At 61.1% G+C, this 15,931-nt stretch overlaps 1 protein-coding gene across 2 annotated transcripts in view; it reads right to left on the reverse strand.

Moving 5' to 3' along the window:
• ADARB2 (adenosine deaminase RNA specific B2 (inactive)) overlaps nucleotides 1-8,006 on the reverse strand; it is a 134,118-nt gene extending 126,112 nt beyond the window's left edge. Inside the window, exon 1 of one of the 2 annotated variants that reach the window (XM_055137845.1) lies at nucleotides 6,868-8,006. In XM_055137845.1, the coding sequence (XP_054993820.1) occupies nucleotides 6,868-6,967 (100 nt within the window). In that variant the 5' untranslated portion in view covers nucleotides 6,968-8,006. The remainder of the gene's footprint in view (nucleotides 1-6,867) is intronic. The other variant, XM_055137847.1, reaches the window with a different exon arrangement.
• Nucleotides 8,007-15,931: the final 7,925 nt, after the last annotated feature.

Raw genomic sequence — 15,931 nt, forward strand, 5'->3', positions numbered from 1 at the left:
CACACGCACACATATGCACACACACACGCGCACACACAACACATACATGCATGCACGGGCAGGAGGGGTGGGGTGTGTGGGAAGCAGATGCTCAGATTCCTCTGCTCATGGGTGCGCACACCTCTGCACACGCCCTGCACCAGGTGTGTGTGCACTCCATGCAGGAGCACCCCACCCCAGATGCTCACACACCCTCTCACACACACACACCTTACACCTGCACATACACCCGCACACACACACACACACACACCCAGGTGCACACACACACCCCCGCACACACACACACACACCCCCAGGTGCACATACACACCCTCACACACACACACCACACCTGCATATACACCCCCCCCACACACACAGGTGCATCCGACCCCAGGTGCACACATACCTGCACCCCACAGAGGTGCAACCCGCCCCCTCACAAACACCCGCACACATCTCCTCACACACAGCTGCACACACACAGGTGCACCCCAACCTCAGGTACATCCCCCTCACATACATCTCCACACACATGAACACACAGGAGCACTCCCACCCCAGGTGCTCACAACCCTCACCCCCCCCACACACCCGCATACACACCTGCATGGATGGGCAAACACCCACACATAGTGCACACACACTTGCACACAGGTACAAAGACCTGCACACACACATGAACACACCTGCATACACACTTGCACATACATGCAGAGGCATGCACACACAGCTGCACGGAGGGGCAAACATCAGCACACATTGGCACCCCCAATTCACACCTGCACACAAGCACACACACACAAGCACTTGCCCACCTCCCATCGGTGCACAGCAGTACATGCCCGACACCCTTTTACACATGCAGGTGCCAGTACCACTCATAGACACCGGTGTGCACCCCACAGGCCCACTCTCCCACCTCAGAACTGGCAGGGCACCTGGCTTGCCCCGCCCCTGCCACACACGGCCCGGGCACGGCTGGGAGACGCACCTGAGTCCAGGCGGGATGCTGCGTGGGCACTTCACGCCCGCCTGTGGCCACAGCCCGGCCTGCCCCAGCGGGGGAGCGTCTCCCCAGGGACCACTGCTGAGGCCAGAGCGTCGGACCTGGCTCTGGCTCCTCCCAGGCCACCCCTGGGCCGGCGCGTGTCCCCACGCTGCTCCTCAGGAGGTGGGGGAGCCCGAGGCCAGAGGCGCCCTGGCAGCAGGAGAGCAGCGGAGAGCCGGACGATGGGGAAGAGGCTGTTTCAGAGGAGGGGGCTGCACCGCCCTTCTCAGGACACGGGGAGGGGCCGGGCCCCAGAGACTCAGGCAGGAGCACCCCCTCCAGTACACGCTGCTCTCTCGTCCTTCAACATGCGCATGTACACAGCTACGTGTGCACACACACACCCCCACAGACACAAAGAGGCACAAAACAGACACACACACAGGCCAGGCACTTGTGCACACACACACACACAGATGCATGTGCACACACAGAGACACAGCCACACATGCGCACACACCGACACAAATGTGCACATGGACACACTGGCGTACACACCGACACACAGGTGTACACAGACATGAATGTACACATGCACAAACAGACACAGACACACATGCACACAGACACGTGCACATGCAGACACATGTGTGCACAGACAGTACTAACAACACAGCTCTGCTTTAGAAGTGAGCTACTCCCATTCCTGGGCTCCCTAGAATCAGGTGTCCCTCTCGAACCCTGGCCTTGAACGGAAGGGGTGCGTCCAGTTAGTGCCTTTCCGCACCGCCGCTGACCGCAGGCTGGACGAGCCGTCTGGAGTGTGTGCGGCAGCCGCCAGCAGCCCCTCAGCTCCCTCTGCGGGATGAGCCAGAGTCACGGCTGGGCGAGCACCCCCAGGGGAGTCCACGGGAATGAGCCCCTCGCGGTGAGGACCATGCAGGTGAGGTCTGCATGGTGAAGCTTGCACGGACGAGCCCTTCTGGGCAGCGTGGTCATCGACACCAGCCCCTGGCCACGTAGACTGCACCATCTCAGACCTGCGTCCCGTAAGGACACGTCTGTCCCCACAGCCGTGTGCCCAGGGCTGGGCTGGGGCACTGTCACATGCAGAGGGCGCACCTGGGGACTGACGCAGAGCGCCCCCTGGGCCCTCAGGATCTGTTGGGGGGACGCAGAGCGCACCCTGGGCCCTCGGAGACGAGGAGTGGACATTCTACCTCAAACAGAGCGAGGATGAATGGAGTCGAGAGCCCCGAGAAGCAGCCTGGACTGGGCTACGGGTGCTCCAGGGTCAAGGTGCTCAGCCCTCAGTCCCTTCCCTCATCAGAGCGGGAGGACAGGCCCTGCTAAGACCGCTGCTGAGAGCCCAGGGACCCCCCCCCCCCACAGTGCCCCCGTCACAGCAGAGAGCAGCTCCTGCATGAACACACTTGACGGACGCTGGCGTGGACGCCTACGGCTTTGTCTACACTGCCAGACCTGGGCTTGGGAGGTGGGGCCCTCGGGCACTCGGCTCCCGTGGCCAGCCACCGCCCCCTCAGCAGCTCCCTCCACTGGGACCTCCTGCGGGCTCAGCTGAGGACCCGAGAGAGGCCACCTTGCCCCCCAGGACGGACAGGTTCGTCCCCGAGCGAGATCTGCCACGGCGCCCTCCTCGGTACCTCCTGGACGCTGTCTCTGAACCCAGCACGGACTCTCCCTGCACGCCAGGTCTGGCCTGAGCTCATGCTGGGTGCGAACGGCAGCTGCCATGGTGTGAGTGTGTGTGTGTGTGTGTGTGTGTGTGTGTGTGTGTGTGTGTGTGTGTGTGTACAGCAAGTACTCTGGAAGCCCTTCCCCGCCAGAGCCCAGGTACCAGTCCTACTCCTTCCCCAGCAATAAAATAACAAAGCAAAGTTATTTTGCTGCGCTTCATACTCAGAATAACAGACAAGAGGACCCTGGGCTAACAGCTCATTTGCAAGTACTTATTGTTCTCTGGGGGAGCGAGCCCTGTCCCCGCAGCTCCCCTCGCTGGGCGCCCTGCGTGGGGCTCATGTGGGAGGCGTCTGCAGCCGCCCAGAGCCCCCTCCTCTGCAGCAAAATAAGCCAGTGGGTATTGGAAGCTCGGGATTTAATTTCCCAGAGAAGCGTCTCGGAGCCAGAGAGCGGCCGCACACGGCCCTGGCAGGCCGGGCTGACTCACCAGGAGAGCAGCGGGGGTGCGGGACCCGCCGAAGTGGGCCCTGGGGCCGGGCAGGGGCTGGAAAGACCTGCCCCCTCCTGAGGGTGGGGCCCCTTTATTGGAGACGGGCACGTCCTTGAGAGGAGCATCTCCAGGAGTGGCGAGGTGCCTCCGTGCTCTCCGAGCAGCCGAGGGTCTCCCGGCATGGGTTCCGGGGCCTCGTCTCGCTGGAGGGGGTTGAGACGCAGGAAGCTGGCGGAGCTCTTCGCTCCGTGAGGGGTCTGGAACTTCGAGTCCCTGTCCCTTTGTGTTCAGAGTTTCAAGACGTTCCCGATGACGCTCTCCATGTGGAAATGTCTCCTTTTAGGAAGCGTGTTTGCTGGTAATTAAAAGCCCAATTTACCAACGCAATTTCTATTTAGAAATAATATTATTTAAACGACGAGGACCAGAGTCGTAGAATCATTTTTGGCTTCATGTGCTGCTCAAGACAACCCTTATCACGAAAGACACAGACACGGCTCTCCAGCCTCTCAGGAAGGGGGAAACAGCCAGGGCAGAGCTGCGGTGTCGGACTCCCCTGACCTTGTGCACAGGCAGCAACACGCGAACACGCAACACAGAAGAACGGCAGCAAACAAACGGGCATCTATATACAATGCAATAAAAAATAGATGCTTATTGGTTTTCAAATTCAGTATCCGAAGCTGTGGGGCATAAGTCATGTTTTTCTGCCGCCTTCCAAAAGCAACGTCCGTAGCCCGAGTCTCCTTCCTTTTCCTTACCCGACACCCTCCCGGGAGCTCCACGGCCCCGAGCAGCCGTGTTTAGCTATGGATACATGAATCTCACATTTTTATTCTAAATCCAAGTCCACTCATCATATCTAATGCCCTCGAAGCAATCTCAAATTACTGCTATTACACGGGTCACTAGGAACCAGAGTTGGCCACAGACTTGAGAAGAGAAAGGGGAAAAGCCTCACAAAGACGCGAGAGCGAGCGGTTTAATCAATTTAATTTTGTCACTAATCCAGCCCTTCCCCGCGAGCTGTCAGCCTGTGTGAGCGGCAGGAGTGTCGGCCAGGGAGCTGCTCCCTCACACGGCTCTCGTGCATCTTCAGGGCGCCGGGAGCCGTCTCTCCTCGGTTGCTCCCCTCCACAGTGCCCCTCGCCAACTTTCTCATTTGTGTTTTAGAACGCTGGTCCTCTCAGGTGCGGCAGCCCCGAGCGGCCGCTGCCAACACCCCGAGACCTGGCAAGCCCCTGCTGCTTCTGCGCCCAGGAGCCCGTGGGCGAGGCTGCGGGGGTCTGGGGGAGCAGGGAGGCCCCCTCCAAGCAGGTGCCTCGGAGGCTCCCTGCGGCCCGTGACTTAGACGGCTGCACGAATACTTGCTACAAAAATACATTTGACACTCTCCGGAGCTGCGTTCAGGAAAACGACGGCTACTAAAGCGAGCCAGCGGGCAGGCGGGTCAGAGGTCGGGGCCGTGGGGCCCCTCGCACCTTCCTGGCTGGTGGGGCCAGGGGAGCACCTTGCGGCTCTCTCATTTCTCTCCCCCACAGACATGCCCGCCCATGCTGCCCCTGCACCCCGATTCTCCGAGTCTCGAGGGGACGAGAGCCAGACCCAGGCCAGGTGGTCTCTCGCCGCTGCCGGGAATGTCCCTGAACCGTGTGGAGCAAATCAGGCGGCTCCCGGCGCCGAGTCCCCGCGCCGAGGCCCCTTCTGCCTCGCACAGAGCAGAGAAGCGGTTCCTGCCGCTGCTCCTGGGGACGGTACCCGCAGGCCGAGCCGGGGGCAGGGCTGGTGAGTCCTCTTCAAAGACCCCGACAGAAACACAGACGAGGTCCGGCCACTGCACGGGCAGGCTCAGGGTCCCTCCCAGAGCCCCCCGCCCTGCCCCACCCCGGCTAGGTGCTCTGTGTGGCCGGGAGAAGCCTCGGGTCCCGAGGCTGGGTGCTGGGTGCCCGAGACTGGGTGCTGGGTGCTGGGTGCCGGGGCGCCCCCACTCCCCGGCAGTGCCGAAGCCAGCTGGGTCCTCATCCCCGAGAAAGGGGGGGGAAGGTCCTGCTGGCTGTCCTGCTGATGGCTAAGAGTCGGGGTGTGGCCAGGACCCTGGGCCGAGTCCCCGGACCACCGTGGGCACTGCATGGACACCCTCTGAGGGGAACAAGCGTCGCCCCAGCCGAAGGAACAGAAAGGTGGAGACTGCTGACTGCACAGAGGCTGGGCCACGGCTCTGGGCTGGGGCTCGGGCACAGTGCCCCGGCTCCCGTTTGCCGTTCTGCTCAGTCTCAGAGGAAAGCACAGAGGCTCTTGAGGCTCTCCTGCCCCTCCCCAAGGTGGGTGAGGGTCTCTGCCAGCCTCGGAATGGCCTGTCCATCCGCAGACGCCCCAAGGACTCTGCCTGCCACCGGACTGAAGGACGGAGGCACATCCAAGAGAGCGAGGCCACGGCTGCTCAGCCGGCTGTGCTCAAGGCGGCTCCAGCGAGCTGACAGCAGACGCGGGCTCCCGGACCCCGTTTCCTCCCGCCGCCCGGCGGCTAAGCCCGCTCACCTGGCGTGTGGAAGTGAGAAAAATGAATTTGGAGCATGTCTCTCTCCGATGCTTGCCCTGGAGTTGGCGTGAACTGATTCCAGACCTCGACTTTAAGTGTCTATAAATACAAGTGCCTCAGATATCGAGACGCCAAAACCTGGTTCCTACGAGACCTCTTTTCCTCTTTTCTCTTTTTAGAAGTTCAGTTCACGATACGAGTCTGAGACTCTCCAGGCCAGTGCCACTTTGGTTACTATTATTTCTGGAAGAAGACACACACAGATCCGCTTCGGAAGAAAACATTCAGAGAGCAGCGTGAACAGCTGCGTGCGTTTAGCAGCTAAGACTCACGGAGAGCGAGAGATCAGCCTGTGACACCCAGTGACACACACACACACACACACACACACACACACACACACACACACACCCCTTCAGGAAGTTGTCAGCACGCAGGGGTCCAGACAGCGGCCACGGGAGCGGGTCTGGGTACCCAGATTAGAGGCTGGCGGGGTGACGGGAGAAGCCAGCGGGTCAGGGCTGCCTCGCAGAGCCGGGCCCTGGTGTGCGGGGAGAGGGCGGCCACCCCAGCGTGTCCGGCTCAGCCCGTGCGCTGTGTGTCCCGCTGCTTTCAGGAGAGAACCACTATCCCCGGGGCAGACCCCGCAGACCCGCTCGCTGCAAACAGCAGCAGTGAGCCGTGAACTTTCGCTGCCGGTTCCTCGGAGCCGGTGCCAGCACTGGCGGGGCTTTGGCGGCAGGCATGTCCCCGGGCCCCGGACGGGCAGGGCCAACCTGTCTGGCTCCGCTGCCGGCTCCTCTGAATCGGGACTTGGCGGGACCAGCCCGAGCACGCTGTGGCTGTTTACAGAACCGCACCGAGAGCAGCGGCGGGCCAGTTTGGGGAGACTGAGGCAAGGCTGGGCTGGAGCCTCGTCCGGGCAATTTGGAAGGAGAGGCTGGTGGGCTCCGCACCCGGCTCTGACTCGGCGGGGACCTGGCCGAGGGTCATCGCCTTCGGGCGGGGAGTGCACGCGGGGAGGGCGCCGCAGACCCTGCCCGGCTCCTGCGTGCGGCGGGCCGAGCAGTCCCCCAGGGCGCCCTTCCGAGGGGCTCAAACTCGGGGAGCGGGAGGAGACGCACCGCACAGCCCAGACCGCGGGCACCGCCGGCCGCGTCCTACCTTTCCTCTTGGACCGCCGCCGCCGCCGCCTCTTGCACTTGCACCGGAGTTGCCCGCTGAGCCCTCCAGCCCCGCGGCTGCTCCCCAGCACGGAGGCCATGCCGCGCCGGGTCCCGGGAGCGTCCGTCCGCGGGCGGTCTCACCTCCGCGGCTCCGGGCTTCTGCGAGCGCGCGGGAGGCTCACTTCCAGGAGGCGCGTCGCCGCTCCCTCCCGCGCGGGCTGCTCGGCCCCCGGCTCTGGGCGGGGGCGCCGGCCGGCCGCAGGTGTGCCTGGCCCGGGGTCCTCCTCCTCCAGGCCGCCCGCTAGCTCTGGCCCCGCAGCTGCTCCCGGCTCCCACTTTGCGCCTGGCTAGTTGTTTGGCACCAGCCACTTTGAAGCCAATCACGCAGGGAGCTTGTCTATTTGCTGCTGCAAAGTCTAATTAGATCCAATCGCAGCTGCCTGCTGGCTCTGACATCAGCACCACCAGCCCTTTCCAGCCCGTCAGTCTGCAAACTCAGCTCCTGTTTGGGGCTGCCAGGACCGGGAGGAGGCTGCGGGAGGGCGGCCGGAGGCAGCGTCCTGGGCGAGGGTCCCGCTGCACAGCAGCGCCTCAGCCGCTAGAGAGAGACGCGGCCTCTTCCTCCGAGCCAGCTTTCGCCGTGAATCCGCGGAGCTGCTCCCCAGAAGCACAAGGAGGCTTTTCTCCCCCGCCGGGGCTGCGTGCCTCACAGGGCTGGTTTGTCTGTTGCTCTGTGTTTGTTTTGTTTTGTCCCCACCCCCAGCCCCATTCCTTGGCCGTGAAAATCGGGCATCATGGCAGAGGTGGGCGCTCACAGCAAAGCCGTATTTTAGCGAGAGGGATCTCAGAGGCCGCCGCGTTCAGGGAGTAATTACATGAAAGGGGGGAGCAGGAGGACTCGCACCTGAGTTTTACGGCCACATGGAACGTTCGGATGAAAGCAAGTGGCCTTCTAAGGAGGGGGACCTCGGCCCAGGAGAGTTCCGAGCAGTGTTCCTGGGGCCTGCCCATGGAGCCCGCGGGCGCAGCGTGGACTAGGGATGCGCCCAGCCTCGTCTACATCACGCGCGGTTCCGAGCTGCTTCCTGCACCCCGAGGTGGCCTCCGCGGGCTGCTGGGGTGAAGGGGACGTGCAGACGCGGCCCTGGTCTTCCCCGGCTCCTCGTGAGTGTGGTACTTGCAGGTCACTTTCTTTTCCTAAGCAGAGAGGATCCTCGTGAGCAGGGGGACGGCGAGGCTGCCTGGAGTCTGGGGGGAACCTCAGCTGCGGTTTCGTTGGTGAGCGAGAGAGCACAGTGCCTCCGGACCTCTAGCCTGACCCAGAGATGGATGACTCGGGCCGCAGCAGGAGCACTGCGGCCGAGAGCACAGCCTGAGGCCAGGCCAGCACAGGGAGAGGTGGGTGTGGCCAGCCCGGTCCAGGACAGCGGGTGCAGGAGGGGCCGAGAGGGTCCCCCCTGCTCTGGCCTGGCCGCAGTGGAGCAGGGGGAAGGCCGTGGCGAGGGGCCTCAGCTGGAGCCTTGGCAGCCGAGGGGGCTCAGCCCAGCACCCTGCGCCTCCCGGCCCGTGCACCGGGGCCCAGCACACGCCATCCTCAGGGCGGCCTCTGACCAGGGCTCGGTGCTCCCTTTGGGGAGGGGGCAGCGCCCTCAGCACAAGCCTGGCTCAGCCGTGGACCGGCGCCGACCCCATGTTCCTGTAACCTCTGGTTTGGGGGCACTGGGGCAGTGCTACCCTGGTGTGTGCTACCTGGTCTGGGGAACACAGACACGGGGACCGCCTGGGCAGCGTGCCCTGGAGCAGGGAGGGCGGAGGCGCGCAGAGCCGCTTAAACTCCTGGCGGCTTGAAGTGAGCCACGCTGACAATCTGCCACTCTCCCGAGAAGCAGAGCTGCCTTTTGTCTGTCTCCAGATCGCTCGTGGAGCTGGAGGGTGGCGGGAGCAGCAGCCAGGCCAGGGGGGCGTGGGGGACACCCCTGGGATCTCGAGTCCACACCTCTGAGCTCCCAGGGCCAATGCAGGGGCTGGGGCCACCGGACACAGGGTAGGGGAGTGGGGCTCACAGTCCCCTGTGTGTGACAGAGCAGGGGGGAGGCGGGATGAGGTGCACTGTCCTGTGTGTGAGAGAGCAGGGGGGAGGTGGGATGAGACCCACAGTTCCCTGTGTGTGACTGAGGAGGGGGGAGGCGGGAAGAGGCACATAGTCCTCCGTGTGTGAGAAAGCAGGGGGGAGGCGGGACGAGGCACACAGTCCCCCATGTGTGACAGAGCAGGGGGGAGGCAGGACGAGGTACACAGTCCCCCATGTGTGATAGAGCAGGGGGTAGGCGGGACGAGACCCACAGTCCCCCGTGTGTGACAGAGCAGGGGGGAGGTGGGCTGAGGTGCACTGTCCCGTGTGTATCTCCCCCAGGCTCCCCCAGGCCCCCACATGTGGCTCCATCAGGCTGTGCATCAGGCCGCATTCCTGGCCGTTTGTGGTCTGCTGGCTCCCGTGTCGGGCGGGCCCCAGCACAGACACAGCCACGGTCCTGGACGCTGCCCTTGGGGCCGAATCTGGGTGCCGAGAGGGAGCGAGAGAGAGACTGGAGCTTCTGGCAGTCTCAGCCCCGGGAAGCTCAGCGCGTGCCCACGGCCCCACTCAGGACCAGGAGAGTGCTGGGGCCACTGCTTCCTCCACATAGTCAGGCACGAGGGGACGCCACACGCGTGTGACACGCAGACACACAAGTCCAGTTGCACATGTGTGTGACACGCAGAAACACAAGTCCAACCACACACACGTGTGACACGCAGACACACAAGTCCAACCACACACATGTGTGAGACACAGATACACAAGTCCAATCACACACGCGTGTGACACAGACACACAAGTTCAACCGCACATGTGTGTGACATGCAGACACACAAGTCCAACCACACACATATGTGTGAGACACAGATACACAAGTCTAACCACACACGCGTGTGACACACAGACACACAAGTCCAACTGCACATGTGTGTGACATGCAGACACACAAGTCCAACTCCAGGGGATATGGCACTGTCCACCTGATTTCAGGCTCCCGGCTGGCTTGGGCCGGGGACTAACCTCGCCGCTCTCCTCTTCTCTCCTCAGGCCAGCCCAGGGTCAGGGTCTGCGAGCACGGGGACACGCCAGAGCAACCAGGCTCTCCTGGCCATGTCCGTGGACGCTCCCCTCCCTGCTCTCAGGCAGCGGCTCGGCCGGGCTGCATGGGGGGCTGCGTCTCTCGGCTGGGGCTGCAGTGCCCAGATTTACATGACTCACACCAAAGAATGCGGGCGCGGCCCGAGAGAGCAGGAGGTGCGGGTGGACAGGGCCCCGGGAGGCGTCTCCGCTGTGGGCCGAGAGAGCAGGAGGTGCGGGCGGACAGGGCCCCGGGAGGCGTCTCCGCTGTGGGCCGAGAGAGCAGGAGGTGCGGGTGGACAGGGCCCCGGGAGGCGTCTCTGCTGTGGCCCGAGAGAGCAGGAGGTGCGGGTGGACAGGGCCCGGGAGGCGTCTCCGCTGTGGCCCGAGAGAGCAGGAGGTGGACAGGGCCCCGGGAGGCGTCTCCGCTGTGGGCCAGCGGAGCAGAGGAGAGTCCGGACGTGAAGACGCTCGTCCTCTGTGGGGGGAGTCCTCCCTTCCCTTTGTTCTCCTCCTCGCGTGCCCGTGGCAGAGAGACGCAGGCGCCTCCCTCTCGTCTCGGGGGCGAGCGGACAGTCTGAGCAGAGGGGCCGCCCCGAGGGCCAGCACCGCCTGCACACACACCGGATAGCCCCAGCAAGGGCTCCACGCGGCGTCCAGCCGTGGGCAGCAAGGGCGGTGCTGACGGGCCATGCCCCATGCCCCACAGCCAAGTAAGACACATGCATACAGGTGCAACTGCAGGCTCCTGTGTATGCACACACGTGTATATGGATGGTGCATGAGCTTCAGAGCACACACATCTATGACTCCCTTTGCATGCCTGCACATGAACACACACAGGTGTGTAGAGATACACCAGACCCACAGACATATGTTTGCCTATGGGTCCCTGTGTACGCACACACACAAGCATGCGTGTGTGTGTCCATAGTTCAATAGACAGACATGCCCGTCCGTGAGTTCCTGTGTATGTGTGCACATAAGCATGTGTGTAGATGGATACAGAGCTCCTGAACACACAGTTCCATTTTTTAATTTTTTTTAAAGAATCTTTTTTTGGGGGGTTGGGGGGGCCACACCTAGTGATGCTCAGAGCTTACTCATGATTTGTGTCCGGGGGTCACTCCTGTGGGGCCCAGGGCACTCTGTGTGGTGCTAGAGGTCGAGCCTGGGTCAGCTGTAGCAAGGTGAGTGCCTTCCTGCCGGCTCACTCTGGCCGCTCCGAGGCACACAGACTCAGCACGTGGTTCCCTTCATTGGTTGGTGCCAGAGAGCGCTCAGCGGCATCTGCAAGCTTACGGTTACCTGAGCTCTGCATCCAGGTCCGGGGGTGGTTTGGGAAACACAGGCTAGTGAAAAGTGAGATGAACTCACCACGGCCACACAAGGCTGGAACGCCCTGCCCAGCAGGCAGAGGGGCCCTTTCCACCAGCAGCCTCTGTGGCCAGTAAGACATCCCGGAGGGTCAGCCTGCCCGCACGGCCTTCAGGGGCCAGGGCCTGCCCACTTTAGAGGGCTATCTGGCTACGAGCCAGAGAACGAAAAAGGTACCATCTTCAGGAGGAGAAAGGGGAAGAGGACAGAGAAGAGTGGGTGAAGGGGAGCACTCAGGAGAGAGGGGAGGGTGATGGGGAGCACTCGGGAGGAAGGAGTAATTAATGGGGAGCATTTGGGAGGGAGAAGTGGGATGATGGGGAACATTCCAGAGAGGAGTGGGATATGGGGAACACTCGAGAGAGAAGTGGGATGGTGGGGAACATTCTAGAGAGGAGTGGGATGATGGGGAACATTTTAGAGAGGAGTGGGATGATGGGGAACATTCTAGAGAGAGGAGTGGGATGATGGGGAACATTCCAGAGAGGAGTGGGATGATGGGGAACACTCGAGAGAGAAGTGGGATGGTGGGGAACATTCTAGAGAGGAGTGGGATGGTGGGGAACATTTTAGAGAGGAGTGGGATGATGGGGAACATTCTAGAGAGAGGAGTGGGATGATGGGGAACATTCCAGAGAGGAGTGGGATGATGGGGAACACTCGAGAGAGAGGAGTGGGATGATGGGGAACACTCAAGAGAGAGGAGTGGGATGATGGGGAACACTGGAGAGAGGAGTGGGATGATGGGGAACATTCTAGAGAGAGGAGTGGGATGATGGGGAACATTCCAGAGAGGAGTGGGATGATGGGGAACACTCAAGAGAGAGGAGTGGGATGATGGGGAACACTCAAGAGAGAGGAGTGGGATGATGGGGACACTCGAGAGAGGAGTGGGATATGGGGGCACTCTTGAGAGAAGAGTTGATGACGGGGCCCCGAGAGGGGAGTCAGTGATGGGGAGCACTCAGGAAGAAGGAGTGGGTGATGGGAGCACTCTGGAGGTGAGTGGGTGGCGGGAACACTCAGGAAGGAGTGGGTGAGAGACTAGGGCTGGGAACAGGGACAGCGTGTGACGGAGCCAGGACACTCACAGGGCCAGGAGGTCACAGACCTGCCGGGCGGGAGCGTGACTGTCCCTGTGGTTGATGGGGTCAGGATCCTGAGGACTTCCAGTTTCTGCCCCAGGATACTGGGGCCCTGGCTGTGTGTGGCCCCTGCCCCTGCGAAGGGCCATCTCCGGGCAGCCTGGCCAGGCTCCGGGCAGCGGGAAACAGCAGGGCTGAGAGACTCCTGGGAGCATCCTGGCCACCCTGATGAGGGCCCAGGCTGACCGAAGTCCAGCTGGACTCCTAGCTCCGTAGCGTGGCCTCGGCCACAGGGTGAGCTGGGCTTTGAGGACCACCTCTACGCTGTGCCCGAGAGGTCAGTCAGGCGTGACTGGGCAAACAGCTCTGTGAGCTGGTGCGGTCAAGGCGTCCACCCACACAGCCTGGCCAGGAACCTTCCCGAGGACACGGAAACCTCACATCTGTCCCAGAGCGAGGCCAGGCATGGGGTCTCTGAGGGGAGGCCGAGCAGAGATGTTGCTAGTATTAAAATGATCCCAATTCTCTGGTATCCAGGAAACAGCGATAACCAAGGGGAAATATGCTAATATGGAATTTCCTTCAAAAAAGGGAAGTTTGAGGGCAGTGATCTGAAAAACAATCTTAGATCAGCAGCCTACATATATGGCTGTTCTAATGAATCGTTTGCTACTTGGGATTTTTGTGTACTTCTAGCATTTGTGAAATATTTTTGTTTCCCTAAAACAGTGTTTTAAAAATGTTTGTACAATTCCAGGAGGCAGCCCACAATTGCCTACAGCACCGAGAGGCTGGGTTGCCACCGTCTCTGTGAGAACCGCCACGGGCAGAGGTGAAAATATTGCTTTTCAGTTTTCTTAAGTCATTGACTTCAACTCAGTAGAAAACCAAACCGTTTGGTGACCTGCCTTCCACATGCTGGTCCCCTCTGCTGCAGACGCTCCATGCGGGTCGGTCTGGACTGTGCACAGCCGCCAAGCACCTGCCGTTTCGCTCCATCGCCTTTGACACACCCTCTGCTGTTGGTCTGGTTCACTGTGTGCATCCAGGGCATCCAGGAGCACTGATGGGCCGAGAGGGTGTGAGTGAGGCCCAGAGGGTGTGTCCATGCATGGCCACTGCCTTGAGTGTTCGCCGGCACGAGTCTACCTCCGTGAAGTCATCCAGACTGCTCTCGTGTGTGTGTGTGTGTGTGTGTGTGTGTGTGTGTGTGTATGTGTGTGTGTATGTGTGTGTGTGTGTCAAGATTCAGCGGGGCTCAGACTGGCCCTCCCGCAGGGGTCTTGCCTCACCTCCCTGCCCCCACCTGCTCTCAGCCTCTGGGAGTCAGGCCCGAGGCCCCGAGGAGAGGGTGTGGTGCCTCCCTGTGCGCTGGAGCTGCTGCTTGTGCTGAGGTCGGGAGGACTCGGACAGGCTGACCCAGGGGACTGAGTGCACAGTGGCCGGGGCGGGGGCCACACAGTGTCAGGGGCAGAAACCACGGAGTCACAGGCAGAGCAGGCACTGCCCCCTCCCCGCCTCGAGCACCACACGGGGTCTAGGGAAGTTTGAGCAGAGCAGATCTTCAGATATCAAGCAGAAATGCGTCTTCATCTATTATTATTTTTTCTTTTTGGGTCACACCCAGTGATGCACAGGGGTTACTCCTGGCTCTGCACTCAGGAATTACTCCTGCTGGTGCTCAGGGGTAATTTGATGCAGGGGTATTTGATGCTGGGGATTGAACTTGGGTTGGCTGCGTGCAAGGCAAACGCTCTCCTTGCTGTGCTATTGCTCTGGCCCAGAGATGCATTTTCGAATTGCACCTGGCCAGGGAGAGGCTATTTCCTCTGTGTGTGTGTGTGTGTGTGTGTGTGTGTGTGTGTGTGTGTGTGTGCACACGCTTCTCCGGGGTCTGCTGCCTGGGAAGCTGAGATGGCTCCCACGGGTGACCCTGGGATGGGCACCCACGGTGATTTTCGGCAGCTGGACTGCACACACGAAGTCCAGATATTCGAATGCAGAATTTCCTGCATTCTAGAATCTTGAGTAATGAGAAATCTTGTTTCCAAACTTCCCATCTGTTTTCCATAGGTGCAAATGTTTTCCCATCAAATAAGAACAATTCCCCTGCCCCCGGAAATGGCAAAAATACTTGTGCTTGCAGGCGCGTGGCCCTGAGCACTGCACCGGGAGCAGGTTGCATGTCTGCCCTCGATGCCCTGTCTGCAGAAGGGCTCAGCATTGTGGGGCTTCTGATTTCTAGCCACAGGCAGGTGGGAACTTGCTGTACGCGGAGACCCGGGTTCCATCCCCGGCACTGCATGTGGCCCATGAGTCCCCAAGGAAGGGACCCGTGAGCAGTGCCAGGCATGGTCCAGCCCCCCCCCCCTTGCTCCCCTCAAAGTGATGAAAGTAAAGGCTTTTAGAAAGGAATGTACTTTTCCGTACCTGCCAGTGGCACGTGGCGAGGAACACAACCTCGGAGCTCTCTGCAAAGAATCATTCTGCTGAAGATGAGACCTACGACCTCAACCAGTGCATCTCAAGCTCTCTTAAAAACGAGATGGCATGTTGGAATATGCTTCCAAATATGCCGTGCCGCTAATCGCTCGCCACTGGGAGAGCACCCTGGGCTCCCAGGAGTAGCATTTCCATACATGCCCGTTCCGTGGGGCTGGGTGCAGCTGAGTGACTTCACACAACCCTGTTTCATCTGAAGGAACGCCAACCACAAGCACACCCACTCAGACTGATGTCTAGGACGAGAGAAACGGCCAGGAAGCAAATCGGTGTCAGAGAGCTCTGAGCAGCGTGGAGGGAGAGTGGGGAGCACTTGCAGGTAGGGCTGGCTCGCACCAGGTTTCTGAGCTAACTGCGGACCAAGGGTGAAGTGAAAACAAGTCTTCACGTGAAAGGGCAAAGGAATCCCTGAAGGTCGCTTCAGGGAGCTTCTATGCCTCTCTTTTCCCTTTCCCTTTTGGGAGTGACGGAAACGGAATCAGGGACTCTAACTTAGGAGGCAAGGTGCCCCGTTACTCTTTAAGGAACCGCGTGTGAGTACAGCTGAACTGAGAGGGAGGACACCTAGCCCTCCTTGCACAGGGCAGGGAGACTGGCCTCCAGCACACCCACGGGAGCGAGACCCCGCCCCACCACCTGCACGGTGGGGGGGAGTGGGGAGGGGGGAGAGACCCCGCCCACCGTCTGCAGGGGAGAGAAACCCTGCTCCACCGTCTACACGGGAGAGAGACCCTGCCCACCGTCTACACGGGGGAGAGGCCCCGCCCCACCGTCTACACGGGAGTGAGATCACGTCCACATCATAAGTAGGGCTATGCACTCTGACCCGCCAGAGCTAGAGATGCATCTCAAGTCAGAAAGAAAACGATGACTGATTGTGTAGCGACTGAGCTGGTAACACCGACTCGCAGCTTTCCAGTCTCTGCCATGGGAAAAGTGAAAAC

Source organism: Sorex araneus, chromosome 5, assembly GCF_027595985.1.
Source record: "Sorex araneus isolate mSorAra2 chromosome 5, mSorAra2.pri, whole genome shotgun sequence".
NCBI classification, from domain to species: domain Eukaryota; kingdom Metazoa; phylum Chordata; class Mammalia; order Eulipotyphla; family Soricidae; genus Sorex; species Sorex araneus.